The 16953-nt window shown below is 37.2% G+C and overlaps 1 protein-coding gene across 1 annotated transcript in view; it reads right to left on the reverse strand.

Moving 5' to 3' along the window:
* fras1 (Fraser extracellular matrix complex subunit 1) overlaps positions 1-16953 on the reverse strand; it is a 264241-nt gene that overhangs the window by 51935 nt on the left and 195353 nt on the right. The window contains 8 exon segments of the mRNA XM_044110758.1: positions 789-911; positions 988-1119; positions 1909-1941; positions 2338-2475; positions 4181-4295; positions 5173-5289; positions 9105-9283; positions 10003-10162. Coding sequence (XP_043966693.1) covers positions 789-911; positions 988-1119; positions 1909-1941; positions 2338-2475; positions 4181-4295; positions 5173-5289; positions 9105-9283; positions 10003-10162 — 997 coding nt within the window.

The raw sequence follows: 16953 nt of genomic DNA on the forward strand, positions 1-16953 counted from the left end.
TCGTTTAGAAACTTTTAATTAGTAATCTACAACATCCCATTTTCCCAGCTATTTAAGTGTACCATGATATTCAGCTCCTTTTTTGCTAGAAACTCTTTAAAAAGAGAAAAACCAGAGAGCACACCTTATATACGTCAATAAGGAAGTCTTAATTTGTCTTAATTTACAATCGGAGAAACAATTAGAAGAGTTGTGGCCACCAAGTTTCCATGGTAACCGTCTGACAACCGACACTAACTGATCGTCAGTGTTTTTGTCAGATAAGATAAATGTTTGGCTTTTCAACAAAAAAACATTACAGCAGGATTTGCTATAAAACTCCAGGATGAATAATTGACACATCACCTCATTCCCATAGCTAACTACAGTACAGCGTAGGGTCCGTGATGCTGTGGGCTTCAACAGGAAGTAGGGCAGAGAGTCTTTCAGAAAATTAAATTTGGGTTATTTGTGGTTTTTCGGCATCATCGACCCAGAAACTGATCTCTACACTCCAAAAACTTATTATTATTTCACACATAAGAAGACATTTTCCCCATATTATAAGTAAAATAGTCTGCCAATGAAGCTAGTATTTTTCATCAACATTAAGGAATTATTGACTATTTCTTGTTTTGTCTTATTTTAAGTGTACTGATATATTTGCACTAAAAACTAACCCAAAAATATTAGCATTGGTTATCTTCTAAGATGCTTTTATTTTGGAAATAAGTTAGATGCATTGCTAATAAATTTGAAAACAGAAATTCGCCTCTCTTGGGTTAAAAACTCGTGGTCGTCTTGGTTACCGTTACTCATGCGGATGTTGTCGTCCCTCCTCATCAGCTCTCCGTGGATGGGAGCGTCAACCAGCTCGAACTCCAGGTCGTCCGGCGCCGTGTCGGCGTCGCTCACCGCCAGCTGCTGACCTCCTGCAGGAAAAAAGAAAAACATTCAAAGAGATGCTGCTGCAGAGAGAAATCGTGCTGCTTTTCATTTTTCTCTTACCGATTGCAGCTTGTCCCCCCAGTTGGACCTCCAGCAGCGGGTCCAGGACCTGAAACACCGGCGGCTGCTGGTGGTTCGGCATTAGCAGGATCACAAAGTCCAGCTCAGGAGTGGTGTGTTCGCCGTCCGACACTGAGGCACAAAAAACCCAAAATATAACAAAGATCTGCAAAAACAGACACGTAGCACAAATATTTGACACAAAATTTGAAAGATTTGAAGAAGGTGGAGAGGAAACTTCACTGAAATCTGTTACTGACCCGACTAATACGTTTGCTAAACATTAGTCTAGAGGTCTTTGTGGCTTAATAACTTTTGATAATAATGAAAAAGAACCAACTACTCTTTTTAAAAAGAGTTGTAACAACAAATGCAATTTTTGTTGTTTTTATGGAATAATTGCTTTGAATTTCCACAACAGAATGACATTATAAGTACCAGTTATATATTTTAGATTTATTTTTCTAGTCATTAAGTTGGAAACTATATTTCATAATTTAAACAAATATCAACATAGGAAGAGGAAAATGTATCCATCCTCTTTTTGAAAAAAATATTGAACTCTAAAAACAAAAATAAAATTGTGGTTCTGTAAAACAACAAAAAAATCCCTGGAGGAGATATTTATCAAAAATTTAAGGTCTTGATTTTTCAAAAGGTCAGGTGGCATTAACAACTCAAACAAGTTTTATTTAGCTAAAGATAAAAGAAGATAAAGACAAAGAGGAAATAAAGGGAGAGATCCTCATCAAAGACATCCAAATCCAACGATACAAAAATGGTTAAAATAAAGAGAATAAACACTGGAAATAAACAATCAGAGGAGGTGAAAGAGAAAGTGTTTGTTTGTATAAAATGAGGACAAAGTGCCTCCTTCATGCTGCCTTCTTTTCAGGTTTTAGGTGGGTGAAGAACATTTACCTGTGAAATAAACGCTCAGAGACTCCGGCAGGCCTGTCAGGTTTAAACACAGCAACAAGTTACAACTGGAAAGCGATGAAAGGAAAATAAAACCCTAACTGTGCATTCAGGCGCTGTCGCATTGCACAAAAAAAAAAAACCTCAACAAATAAACAGTAAGGCTTAAAACAACTGAGGAGGCAAAGAGGATGGAGGTTCTGCTCCAAAAACCAGGATTAAGAAACGTTTAACTCAGACCGCTTTGATGTTGGATTATGGATTATCTTCCAGAACCAAGGTGTCTTAAAATATCCTCTGAACTTTCTGAGCCGACCTCAAACTGCTTTTAAAACGGAGTTTAACCCCTGTGCTGCTTTTTAAAAGACTGTGTCCAGAGTTTATAAAATGGCTGAAGCATAAAATAATGGATGACTGTAAGTGAAGTCGCACCAGTAAAGGAGTACTGGTAGAGCTCCTGGAGGTGGGACGGCGCTGGCGGCGGTCTGTAGATTATCTTTCCATTGTTGACGTCAGCCTGCGTGAAACGTTGCACTGCCTTGTACGGCCTGTCCCGATGCTCGATGAGTCCTGAAAAACAAACACAGGAAGTGACAAAGTTTACAAACTGACTGGGACAAAAGCTTTATACATTTTTATTGGCTTCCAGGTGAAACATGTTTACATTTCTCAGGTTTTAAGGGAGTGAAAAACAAAGAGACTCCAATGAAAGACAAAGGAAAGAAAAAGAAGGATGAAGGATTTCTGTTCTGTAGAGCAGCTTTAAACATAAACCAGTTAAAAGATGATACAGAGATGGACGGATGAATGGATGGATGGATGGATGGATGGATGGATGGATGGATGGACGGACGGATGGACGGATGGATGGATGGATGGATGGACAGATGGACGGACAGATGGATGGACAGACAGACGGACTAATATACACTAATACTTCATGTATTCCATAAATCTGAAATGTTTTTCAGATTTATGTTTTTGTTTTTATCCAAACTTTGGACTCATTAAAGTCCAAACGTTTCTCTGCCGGAACCTGAATCTGGTGCTGAAATGGTCGACAAGCGCCTCAACAAACTGACTCCTCCATAAAATCTCTCCTGCTGGTGTAGAAACAGTGGAACGAAGAGCGGCGGGTTGGTTTTGGTTTCAGTGTTTTAGCTCTGAAAACTGTCCCCCTCCTCAGAACGACTCAGACTAATTGATCTGCCCATTAGTTGATGGATGAGCGCCGTCTTAAAGCAGTTCTCCGTTTCATTAGACCGAGCTTCCTGTTACTCAGCAGACTGACAGTCAACGTGTTCAAGTCTGAGTGGTGCATTAAATGCAGCAACACCAACACAAATCCACTCGAAGAAGAAGTTTGGAGGAACCGGATGCAACAAAATTGTGTTTCAGTGCAAGAAGGCGATTAGTTGAATTATATAAACATCCTGTTCCTCTAAGGAAAGTCAAAAAGAAACTTCTACTGATTTTAGGGCGACATGCCTGCACTCTGGCAGTGTTTAAAAGAAAACCATAAAATCTGCAGGATTATATTTCCTCAAAGCAAAAACCTGTGGCTGCATTTTGATGCATGAATTATTTCAGTAGAGTGAACTATGTACAAACAGTAGCGCTTTGTTTGTGAAGAAACAAACCTGAAAAAACGTCAATTGCTAGAGTGCGCATTCTAGGAGTTGAAGAATTTCGTCATTTTATTACATTGGAAAAATGAAAATGGCCAAAAATTTATACAAAAGTAAAAACCATAAGAGAAATCAAGATGCTAAATCATTTAAAGATAGCTCAAAATATTGTGACTTGTATAAAACGATAGTAAACTGTTAGAGCACAACGATTTTGTTGACGTTTTTTGCAGAAAAGAGAATAGGTAAATAATTCTTAGATCTGGAACATAAAGAAATATCTTGACTGGATGTATTATTGTAACACAACATAAAAGTTTAAACCTTTTTGGGTTAACTGTTTGCTTTTTATGGGGAAGAAGAAGTCAGTCTGCTTAGTCTAAATTCAAGATTAAAGCTGAAAGCTGGTTAATAAATTAAAAATAGGTATTTTTAATGTATCAACAATTTATTATTATTTTTTTTATTAATTCATTCATTAGATAATATTATTTAAAATAGTTTTATTAAAGAAAATTTGACTTAATGGTTAGCGGTAGGGTAAGTGTTTGGATAAATTCAGCTACTAAAATGAATGAAAATCAATACAAAGTAAAAATATGAGCAGAAATAGAAACTGTGTGTGTGTGTGTGTGTGTGTGTCTCACCTTGTCCCGGTAAGAGTGGTTTGGTGACGTTATAGACGAGCTTTTCGCTGGGAGTCCCAGAATCGGTGAAGGAGAGAGCTGAAGCCGTTATTTCTGTCACCTGATCCTCCAGAGCCTCCAGACATTACACACATTACACAAATTACACAATTACACAAATTAACAGATAAAGATGAGAAAATAACAACAACAACACAGCAGCTGCATATGAAACCTCCTGGACAAACTTTGATCCAACTACAGGGATCCTATTCCAGACATAAACCTCCCTCTACAGTTGGATACAGAATAAGATCTACATACAAATGTAATAAAAGACAAAAAAATGAAGTCAAAAATAAGTAATTTTGAAGAAATTATCAAGCAACTCATGAAAATAAACTCTTGGTTTCATTTCACTCTGCTACTTTCTCCTACTGCTCTCCAGATTTACAATAATTGTTGTTATTTCAACTTTTAACTTCAGGTTCTCTGTTTTTCACTCCTCTAGAAGCTGAATCACAGTCATGTCATTAATGCGACTCAACAAGTTTACATTCATTTAGAAACAACAATACTAATGTTTTAACTGAACAAGAGTTCAGAAATCATTACTGGGTGTAAAAACCACAAGATTTTCAATGGGGTTCAGTGCAGTGGTTTCTTATTTCTTCAGAGATGAATATATAAAAAAGTCCAGTCCCAGGAAAGTTGTACGGATGGATGGATGAAAAAATCCACCCATCTGTACGACTTATCGTTGATTTCAAATTCAACGGATTCTAAACATTTCAAAATAAATGAATAAAATGAGGGCAACAGCACAGCGTTTTATGAAAATGTACAAGTTTTGTGAACAATTACAGGAATTTCTAAAGAATTTTCAGCTGAACACTTTTTAAGAACTTGCAAAATGTTTTAGCAACCTGCCTGAATCAGATTTTTCTTGCCCAGTTGGGCGGCAGTGAAGCTTTGGGTCAGAGGTCAGTGAGGTTGTGTTTGGTTTTGCTTACGGTGATCTGCAGGTCGCAGTCTGGGGCCAGCTGTGGGAATCCCGGCATCTGAGGTAAAACACCGATGGTGAACGTCTGAGCATCGCTCTGAATGAGAGGAGAAACATCCGAGGAAACCTGCAGACACACACACACACGCACACACACACACACACACAGAGAAACCATTTCATAATCAGACACTGAACATCCGGCCACAGCTCAGTAAATTAAAACATCATCAAAAAGTTAATTTATTTTAGGGATTTAATTAAAAACTGACACTCCTGTTATGTAGATTCATTACACACATTTTCCATCTTCACAAAGAATGTTATTCAGAGGCCCAAACTCTTATTTTCTCATGAATTTTTACAATTTATTTGGAAATAAAAAGCCTGGAGAACCACATTGCTTGAAGTCCAGTGTGACGTTTCTACAGTCAGTGGTGATTTGGGGGCCATTTGGTTCTGGTCCACTAGGTTTCCCAAAGTCCAAAATCAGGAAAAATTCTTTTTTTTGAGTCTGTTTACTGCAGTTAAAGATTAATTCATAAATAAATTAGTTGACGATTATTTCAATAACCGATTAATCACAATTAATCTGATTAATAGTTTCAGTCCTAAAGCAGGCGGATGTAGGAAAACGAAGGTTCTGCTTTTAAACTGGATTCCTCCAAAGTATTTTCCACTGGAATTGATTTTCTCTCTTATTGTGGAAACAAAACATAAAAACAAACATCTGACCAGTCTGACCTCTACAGTAATAAACTAGAAAAGTGATATTAGTTCCTGCTGTGACAAATTTCACAGGTGTGACAATTGCCTGGAAAGAGGTTTGATTGCAAGAGTTCAAATCCTCTGTCAACAACCACTGCCATTAAACTTTCACAATCCTTCAAAAAGAGTAAAAAAAGAGAAGAGTCTGCTTTTATCCCAGCAGATGAGAGGAAGCTCTGTAAAGCGCCGAGGTTAAAAGGTTGCTTTGAAAGCGGAGGGCGCTTACCGGAGTAACCGCTCACATCCCTCAGGTCCTTCCAGGCAGCAGCTTTTCTTCTCAACATGTTATCTCTGAGCGCTAATAGCCACTAATGCTGAACACGATCAGCTTTCTCTGACCTCTTAGCTTCATGTTTCCAACAAGTTTGAGATTTTCAATTAGACTGGGAGAGATTATGATAACTGCAGGGTTGATAAGGAAACATGACTTAAAAGAAAAGCTTCATATTTGACCTTTTTTGACCCTGAAGTCGATCAGACAGCAGTTCTGCCTGAATCCACGCTTTGTGTCGCATCTTTTTGGATGAAAATATAGTTTCAGAACTTGTAGAGATGAAATCAGTGCCACCAATCACAAGTAATGTGCCGTCATGAGAGTCAGAGTCGAGTCAGCGGGATTTATTGACGGAGGGGTTGCTGCGGTAAATTACTGATTATACAGCAAATTCGATTCAACATAAATGCTCTGCTGCTTATATGTGGTACTGTTTAAAAGTTTCTGAAGGTCTCTGTCTTTTTGTGTGGTTGCTTTTTCACTCAACACATAAATCCAGAACTTTTCTCTGAAACACATAAAAGGGAAAACAGGAAGTGGTCAGAAGGTTCTGTTGGTTTCGACAACAAACTTCTGTAATCTGTACATATTTGTGCTAATAAAGATCAGCGTGTGTTCAACTGAAATATTATTACTTTATTTTTTAAATTTTTATCCTACTTTACATTGTGAGTTTATAAATTTAATGCACCAATCAGCTAAAGGAACTATTATTATTACTATTTTAAACAAGTTAGGTTAGGTCTGTGGGTTAAACAAAACAAGTTTATTGATTTTTTTTTTTTTTGCACAATATTATTCCCAGTTCTGCCTTTCAGAATGAGCTGTTTTAGTGCTTAAATCCACATAAGCTGCAGTTGGCCACGGCCCCCAACTCAACGTTTAAACTCACATGTGAAAATGGCTGCAAACAGACGTGCAATTATACAACTGTATGTCTTCGAAAAGAAGAAGTGGAGCCTCCTGCACAATCAGAAAGAATGAAGCTGGATGGTAAGTTGACAATAAAACTATTTTCCAGCAGCCATTGTACAGCGACTACAGGAGTTAAACCAACTAATCCTCCAGTTGTTTTGCTGGGTAACAGGGCTGTACACTAAGAAATATCCACTTATTGAAAAAAGGAGTTTGGGTGTTTCTTTTGTGTTTGCTGGGTTGCTTTTAGAAGCAGTAGAAACCCAAACGTAATTAGAAGTCAGGGCTATTTTTAATAGTGAAAGTAACTCAGTAAACTTTATAGACTTTATTAACACTTTGACAAGTTGCTGTGAAACTTTACAAAGCAAAACATTTCTGGGACATTTTCTTTTCTCTTAAAAGGTTTTTGCTTCAAACTGCGATGCGTTCAAGGATAATTAGATGTTGCTATCAGCTTTTGGCTGCCTCTTCTGTTTTGCTACTGAAGGTGGAAAACAGTGATTAGGACTCCATTACTGGGTCTTTATAGGATTTTGAGCCAATTTGCAAATAATTTGGCTGCATTACTGATGTTTAATATAAGTCTCTGTAGGATGATCAGCTCACTGCATCGGTTCTGAAACTTGGATTAAAGAGGTGAAAATCTTCAGCAAACAGAATGAAGATGAGAAGGATTACGTTGGCAGATTTAAACTAACTTTGAGGTGGTTAATGCACCAAACTAAAGGAAACTTTTAAGTATTTAGCAGGATTAATACACCAGATAATCCAATGTCTTACATGACAGAACACAAAAATTAGAAATGCTAAAATACAGACGCAGAGATGTGACAAAGCAGAAAAGCTTTTTACATTTTTTTGAACAGCACAGTTTGAGAAAGTCTTAAGAAAAAGAACAAAAACGGAGGAGGGAGGTGAAGGTGAAAAAAGATCGATTGTGAGACGGATAAGAAAGGTCAGAGTTACCAGGAGAGAGACGGTGGAGGTGAACTTGGTTTGAGCTTCAGAAAAAACTACAAAGAGCCTAAAGTCCAAGAAAACAACAGCAGGAGTCTTTGCCACTGTTTCCTCTTTGGATTTATTGTTTTTACTCCCAAGTTATGTTTTAAATTTCCACCTAGCAAACCTAAAAAGGATTTTTGGCCTGTGGTCTGCAGAGAGACTGAAAGAAAGTTAGCAAAGCTGAAAATAGATGTAGATATTTAAAGAGAAGGTCGTGGGGGAAAGGTTTAGGTGTTGAGTTTTAGGACACAAAATTATACATATCTTAATCCATAAATTCAGAATGTAACCTTTGACCTCAGATAAATACAATGGCGTATTAGGACCATTGTAAACAAAAAAGAAAAGAAAGGAGGGGAAAGAACTCTGAGATTTTGAGATAAATCTAAAAAAATTTACATAAATTTGTTAGTGTGTGAAAAGTCAAACATTTTATAGAAAACAGTGTAAAACTTCTAGAAAGTCTAAGAAATTTTCTAGAAAGAAAAAGTTTCATGAGAGAGTTTAAAATTTTTGACTTTTGAAAAGTTTGAAAAGTTAATATGTTGCAATAAAAATAAACATTTTGAGAGTTTGGACAAGAATTCTGATTAATTGGACTAAATCCAATTAACCAATTATGTCCAATTGGTTAAATGGATACAAAATTTGGCACATTTAAGCCTACTTTAAAAAAAATGTTCTACCAAATTTGTTTGGTAAAACATATTTATGTTCTTTTGATGAACATATTTACAGTTTTAGTTTTATCTTAAATGGAAAATGTATATATTTTCTGTGCAGTTTATTGTGAAGTTTTCTAGAAAAACACTCAAAAATTTTGAGATTAATCTCAGATATTTTTGAGAAAAACTTGGAGTTTCAAAATCAGAAATCACAAAAAATCACAAAAATTTTCGACTTTTGTGAAGGTGAAAATTCACCACAGATCCATCAGTTCGTGTGCAACATTAAGCCCACTGTGAGCGTGAAGCCCTGACCTGGAACCGGAAGGAGTCGCTGTCGTAGCTGGAGCCGAAGTGGCGGTACCAGACGGCGCCGTCGTTCACGTCCTGCTGGGTGAAAGACGTCGTCGGCGTGAAGAGCTGGTCGTCGATCAGGGAGGGATGCCAGCCTTCTGGTGGGCCGTCAGCTGGCATGGACACAAGCGCCACCTCCCCTGGACACAGGATGATCAAACGTTTCTCCTCTCATTTGTGCAATAAATCAGTCAAGAAACATCATGAGAACAAAACAAGGGCATCATAAAAGTCCTGGATATACGACTGGAGCTGGTTTTTAGAGATTAAGCAACTTTAATAATAAATGCATTAAAAGATGCAAATAAACACATTCCTTCCTACATATTTTATTGCTTAGAATACAAAAAAAGGTTAATTTAGGTGTCTGTTTATTTGTTGCAAAAGATGAATCTGCAGCTAAAAAATAAATGTAAAATCAACATGTGAAAAGATGTTTATTCAACTGTTGGGTTGATCTGTTTGTTACTCTATGAATTAACCGATTAATAATTAGTTAACGATTGGTTGGAGATTTTTCTTTTATTAAAATAAATTTTAAATGAGTGAAGCTAAAACTATGATGATTAAGGACTTTGTGGTAGAACATGTTAACTATAATCAGGATATAATTAAAGATATCATTAATTAATAATTAATCAATTACTAAATTAGTGGATAAGTATTTTAATAATCAATTAGTTATGATTATTCACAATTAAGTAATTAATCCCTAAAGATGTACAGTTTAGAAAAACAGCACTTTCTTGAGCTTGTCTATTACTGTTAACAAATAATCGATTATTAGTCGATGATTATTTAAAAAATTGATGAATCTTTTTATCCCTACAGGAAACATGATTCTGAACCGATGTCTCACCATATTTGGGTTGTCCCTCTGAGGCCAGGATGGTGTAGACGATGTCGTCGGAGCCGACTCCTTTCATGTCCGTCTGCAGGTACTTCTTATCGAGCCGCACCGTTCCTCCCTCCTTCACCCAGGTCATCGGCAGAGACACCAGATGAGGAGAATCCTGAGGCTGCAGAAACAAACACATCAGAGTCGGATGGAGGATCCCGGCTGTTCACCTTTCTGCCACTGGAGCAGCAGGATAACTTTTCTATTAGCTGGAATTACATGCAGCCTGTTTTTAATCCACAGAGAAAGTGATATTTTTATTTCGTATTATTTCCTGCTATTTCTTTTTTGTATGCTTTCACTTTTTTTTTGAGCCCTAGGAGTTTTCCATGCAGCAGCATCTGCTGTCAGCTCTATGGAGCAGAAATAAGAAATAACAGCAAGTTCAGTTCCTGATCTGTGAACTGAAAAGTTTACAATCAGGGTTATTTTTGTAACGCCATATTGATCCTAGTGCCTGCAAACAAAGAGCACAGCTAGTTGTAGAGAGAGCCTAGAGACTGCTGATGATTCATTGTCGCTCAAGGCTATTCAAGTTAAAGAAAAAAAATTCAGAGAAATTCTGTCATGAAGGTTTGAATGGAGACCTTTTACCTCGCTGTGACACGCTGCTGTCTAAATAAAAATAGCTGATATAGAAATCCTGTGTCAGAGAATGAGACCCGTAACATAACACAAAAAACTTTAACAAAGACACTACAGTTTTACTGGAGCAAAACACTAAACATCACTGAAAAGTTTTGAAATATCAGCACTGCTTTTAAAAACAAACCCTGGGGATGGACTGATCTCACAGAGGAAAATTATGAACTAAAAACAACTTAGTTTTTCTTTGTGCCTCCTTCAGGTTTTGGGTAACTTCTTACAAAACATTTTTAACCAGATTATGTCACAAATTCAAACTTGAATTAAGCAGTAAGGGCAACATAAAGTGTTCAGTGGGCAAAGGAATGATTTAATCATCTTAAATAATTTGTTCATCACTACAACTACCTCACACTAACGGAAATAAAAAAAACGGCAAAAATATCAACGTCATGGCTGCCATCTGCTCTGCTCCTGAAAATCAGCCTGATTTTATCTTTTTTGTGAAAACTGTTGATGAAAAAACTGCAGTTGGTTCACGCTTTACTATCTTTACAACAATCTTTAATTATCTTAATCAAGGTTTTGAAAGATGTCAACTGAAATTTAAGACTTTTTAAGACCATTACGAATCGAATTTAAGATCTACATCTCAACAAAAATGCACAAATTGGCATATTTATACTTATTCGACAGACTACTTAGCAAGGCTGTATTAGCAGCTAGTTAGCGCCCTGAGTGAAGACGTCTGCATGCGACTCAAACTTTAGCCTGACGGAAAAGTCCCACAATAAAAAAGAAACTAAATAGAATGTACAAGTTTAAATAATCCTGTCAAGACAAAATTTAAGACCTGTAATTAATGTATGTAAGGCCAACTTACTGTTTAATAAACGATTCAGTTTGTCATGTTTACAACAATTTTAGTGTATCTTATTCAAATTTCTAAATGCTTTACCAACTCAAAATTAACTTGAAGACCCTTTTAAGACCATTATGAATGGAAATTAAGACTCAACAGAAAGTGTCTAAACTTCGTCCATCCAACTGGCTGAAAATTTGCAATTTACATGATAGACGCAAAAGCTAGTTAGCTAGCTAGTTTCTGTGTTTGATATGATGTAAAGCGCTTTGAAATGCCTTGCAGCTGAAATGTGCTATACAAATAAAATTTTATTTGATTTGATTTAGTAAAAGTATATTAGCAGCTAATTAGCGGTAGCCTCAACCGCCTTGAGTCACAGAACGTAATTCAAATTTTGGCCTGAAGAAACATCCAATACACCAAATCAAATAGTCCTGTCACGACAAAATTTAAGACTTAAGATTAGTGTAGTTAAGGCCAACTTGCTATTTTTATATAAATTTAAGACATTTTAAGGTCTTCATTTTATATACACACATTAAAGGACTCTTTTAGGGTGAATGAACACATTAGATTGAGATTTGGATTATGAAGTTGAAGAAAAAAAGATTAAAATGGTATAAGCTAAAACCAAATTTCTATGCAGTTCGTTCTGCAAAGCTTTTTAAAGTACATTTGTGGATTCACCAATTCATGTATATTTCTTTAGAGCATATCTAAAATGCAACTTGTGAAGTTGAAATACCAAGATGCAATGTTACTTAACACAATTTGTTCAAATTTGCAAAGCGCCATTGATTTTACTTAGCACTGACTGGCTGCATTATTTAAAAAACAGAGGAGAGAGAATATTGAGAATAATGTAAAATCTTAGAAATTACCCCCCAAAAATAAAAAATATTAATACCACATTTTTTCCTCATTAAAAATCTTATTTTTATTCATTTTTTGGCTCTGTAATAACTTCATTGAGTCATTTATACTTTTCTGTATTTATTCTTAATTATGGCCGTCCCAGTCCTCCATAATGAATCCCTGGGAGGATTTTAATAGCGAGCTTTCCCTGTGTTTCACTTTGAGCTAAAGATAAAAGCACAAAGGCTCAGTTACCTACAGCAGTGCAAAGCATAAATACTCTGCTGTAAGAGTTGAAAAAGGTGGTAAAGCATCAAAAAGGTGTGAATACGATGTGTCAGATGATGATGTGTGGCATGCATGAGAATCTAAATTTGCAGACAACAACCTGCAGGCCATTTGCGGCACTTCTGCCTGCTGCTGGGCTGATCCGAATCACACTGATTCACAGAGGCCACGACAGAAAGCAGAGAAGCACAGAAAAAGAAACCACATACATCAGCATGGCAGGCTTTTAACTCACAGAAACACGTCATCTGGGAGATAATGGTGCTCTCAGGATGAACACCAGGAGCTCTCAAGGACAGTCGGAGCCAGGAGCTCAGGATAAAGCAGGTCAGAGGTACCTGGTTGGGTTTTTAACTAATATTTTCCCTCTGGTCCTGTTCTGACCTGCAGCTGCAACCGTATTTATTCATTTTCTGAGCTTTGCTTGGACAACCCTCAAATCTAACGAGCTTTTTCCACGTGAGATTCGAGTTGATAAACAGCCTAATCTCCGTCAAACAGGTGCGAGAGCTAATGAAAGGCTCATGCAAATGTGGAGAAAAAAAGCTAATTTGCCTAATGTCATTTTAAATGGCCTGAACACAAAAGACAAAGAGAAAGTGAAAAACAGGAAATGAACACAAGCCGCGCTCCATCAGAGGCTGTCTATTACAAATGTGAGAAAAACTTTGTCGATATTCCACTACTGTCGACAAAACAGCAACAAAACTACTGTAAACAGATACACAATTATACAACCATGCTTCTTTGAAAAGCAGAAGTGGCGCCTCCTGCACAACCAACAAATGGTTTCTGAATAGAAACCACTTGTTAGTTAGCTGAAAACGGAGCCATTAGCAGCCTTTTCATTACAAATGTGCATAAAACTTTGTCAATATTCCACTAATATTGAAAAAAACTACAACAAAATTGCTGCAAACAGATGTGCAGTTGCACAACCTTCTTTGAAAAGCAAAAGTGGAGCCTCCAGCACAACCAACAAGAATACAGCAAGTAGTTTCTGAATAGAAAGTCAACAATGTCTAAAAAATAACTGCTGTGTTTGCATGACATAAAAAATACAATTAAATTCCACGTGAATAAGTTAGTTCACGTGATAAGCTGCATCATCTTCCTACCACTTCCTGTCGTCTTCTTTATGGTTTCTGCCAGTGACAACATCGGTTTGTTGATCATTTGACTTGTGTGATGCAAAAAAGTGTTTCCATTAAGCATATTTTTTTTCTAAATGTCAAATTGCACAATCATTGGATTATTGGAAATGCATCTAATGACAGGTTTTCCTACAGTATGTATTTAATGTTGAGCAAAAAGTATCCAGAGGGTGTTTTGCTTTTAAAATGACTAAATGTGTGGAGAAACTGTTCACAAGAAGATACTTTAGGAATGTCAGGCTTTAAGACTGCAGGAATCTCTAAAAGTTTTGCTTCTCTGTAATACATAAAACCACTCTGGATTAAATAAAAAAATATATCATCCTCAGCTACAGTATGCATGAAACATGTATAAAAGGAGACCTTTAGAGAGCTTCCAGACAGAATGTAAACCAAGACGATGCAGAGTTTTTGGCTGCCGTCCACAAAAACAGAAATAAATGACTCTGCAGAGATGGAGTCAGAGTCATCCATAAAACATCAGCTGGCTGCCCGCCTGGACGGTCGTGCTGTTGTAATGACAGAGTTTCACGCTCCCACAGGGGGACGGCGAACAGGACGATTTCACCGACTTCTCCAAAAGAAATTGAAAGGCGCAGAACGATGATTAAATTCTCTTTGGCAACACATTTCAATTTAATCCTGAACGACTGAGAATGGGGCGAGAGAGGGAAGGAACTGAGAGCATGCAGGCAATATCTTACGCTGCAGGTAAGGTAAAGTGGGCTTTTTTCTGCCCATAAAAACATTCAGCAGGGTTCCTTTAACCCAAAAAGAAATGCCAACTTATGACACTGAAGAGTTACTTAAAGGTTAATATTGCCTGAACTTTGGGAACAGAATCAGGAATTGTATAATTAGGTAGTTAGTAACCTGGTAAGAAGAAGAAAAAAACACAATCACACACAAAGTTTCTTCACTTTCCCCAGTAAAATTCAAGAAATTTTGAAGCATTTTCAGGGTCAATTTTCAAACTTTCCCACCACCACACTTTGGAGTTAAAAGAAAACTATGAATAAGTACCTTCACTCTTCTAGGACACAACTTTTTAACTTCTAGAAAATACTCTCGCTTGTAGATAAGTACTTTCAAGCCTCTATGAAACAACCCTTTAATGTTTACAAAAGTACTCCAAGTCGTAGAAAAGTATTTCATAGCATCTGGGAAACAGCCTTTAACTTCTAGAAAGTACTATAAAAGCTCTAGAAAAATACTTCACACTTTTTAACTTTTTGAAAACTACCCTCTAAATTCTAGATGAGTACTTTCAAGTTTCTAGGAAGCAACTTTTTAACGTTTAGAAAAAGTACTTCAGAGCATCTGGGAAACCTTTTAACTGCTAGAAAGTACTACAGTTGTAGAAAAATACTGCTAACCTTATTGGGAACCCAACAATACTTTGACTTCTAGAAAATACTTTGTATGTTCTTGAAAAGTACATTTGAACTTCTGGGAAAAAAAAACAAAACATTTCTTGCCATTGACAGGAATTAAATTTTCTGTTACTTTTGTTTTTTCTTGTCGTAGTGTTTGTCTTTTTATTGTGTATGGAAAGGTTAGAAATAATCAAACTAAATAAAACACTTCTATTCCAGACGCTATAATCAGGTTGAGCTGCAACTTGTCTACAAATTAAGAAAGAATAAAGAAAGAGTCCAGCAGGAGGTCGATCTTCATCCACCCGACATCCATCATCTCCTTGACAACAGTGCTCAAGTATTTCCTCCTCTTAAGCCGAAAGTTTGATCGTTTATTTTTCCTCCATTTCTGGAAGGAAACAGATGAACTCCTGGGTTTCTTTTTTTTTTCAGGCTTAAAGACTTTTTCTTAGGGACTGAAATTAAAAGTCAGGGGTCCTGCTTTCTATTCTGCTGACCTCCCTCCATCAGGAGGAAGTCCATCCATCAGGGGATTGTTATGGTCTGATTAGCCTCCTGTGCTACACAACCGTAATCTGATTTTCCAGGAGGCCTTTTGTACAAGGCTCAACCTGGAGCCGACTTTACCAGACAAAATGAAGACTCACTGACTCAAGTTTACTTTTAATGAATCCCTCGAGGTTTTATCGCTGATCATTGTGTGGGATCAGCTTTCATCTGCAGATTTGGGATTCTATCTTATCTTGTTTTTATCTTTTCTGTTTGTGTGCAATCTAAAACATCCTCTCCATCTGGATGCTTTGAGCGTAAATCCACAGTAGACAGCTTGGCATTTTGGCAGGTCCACACAGGCAAGCTTTAATTAGATTCTGAATATCAAGGAGTCCCACGAGATCCGGGTAAACATCTCAAATGTTTAGCAAACACGCTGTGGGTCGGCCATGTGTAGCCGGCAGACTGCACTCAGTTCACACGTTTTAGGCACATCATTTAACTCGACAGGTGCACTGAGACGTCTCGACGAGCTCTGATGTTTCTGACAACATCTGACAGAAAACAGATTCTGAGCTGTGATAGGGCAACAACAAATTGCTTTTCTTTTCCAGCATTGTACAGCAGTAAAACCAGCTGACCGAACGTGCTGGAACTCAGCTTAGGTTGCTAGGTAACAGGCTGGGTTTTGCTTGGGTTGCTAGGTAACAGGCCCTGCCTTCTGATTTGTAACATTACATTCCGGAGGTTTTTGACACCAGAAAAACACTAATTGTTGCCAAAAACTGGTTAGGAGGGTTTTTCAGGAGCCTCCTCCTCCGCTTCCCTCCAAGATCTTGGGTGGTTGGCTTGTTGGGAAAGAACCTTTTAACTTCTAGAAAGTACCTTAAAAGTTCTAGAAAAATACTTTGAAACAACTCTTTAGCCTTTAAAAAGTAAACTGATATGGGCCGTTTTTTGAAGCAAATGAAAAAACAAAAAGTTAAACTTCCTGTCCTTCAGGCATTTGACCTGTGAAAATGTTATTTTACATGGTGCGTTGCTGCCATCTATTGGAATTTTAGGGAACTGCTTTACTTCATTCAGACGTTTCTATCCCAAATGCCGTATTCCAGTTTGAGTTTCTTCAAAGCAATGGACCTTACCAGAGGGGCCGCTTTTCATTGGCTGATGCTCATTCTACGTGGTCACGTGGGTGGCCGTCTCACAAACACGAGCTTCCCGTTAGCTAAGTACAGCATAATAGCAGTTCTGATACAACTTCTACACCTTGAAGCCTGTCTGCTACACAGTC

The sequence above is a fragment of the Gambusia affinis genome, linkage group LG03, assembly GCF_019740435.1.
Source record: "Gambusia affinis linkage group LG03, SWU_Gaff_1.0, whole genome shotgun sequence".
NCBI classification, from domain to species: domain Eukaryota; kingdom Metazoa; phylum Chordata; class Actinopteri; order Cyprinodontiformes; family Poeciliidae; genus Gambusia; species Gambusia affinis.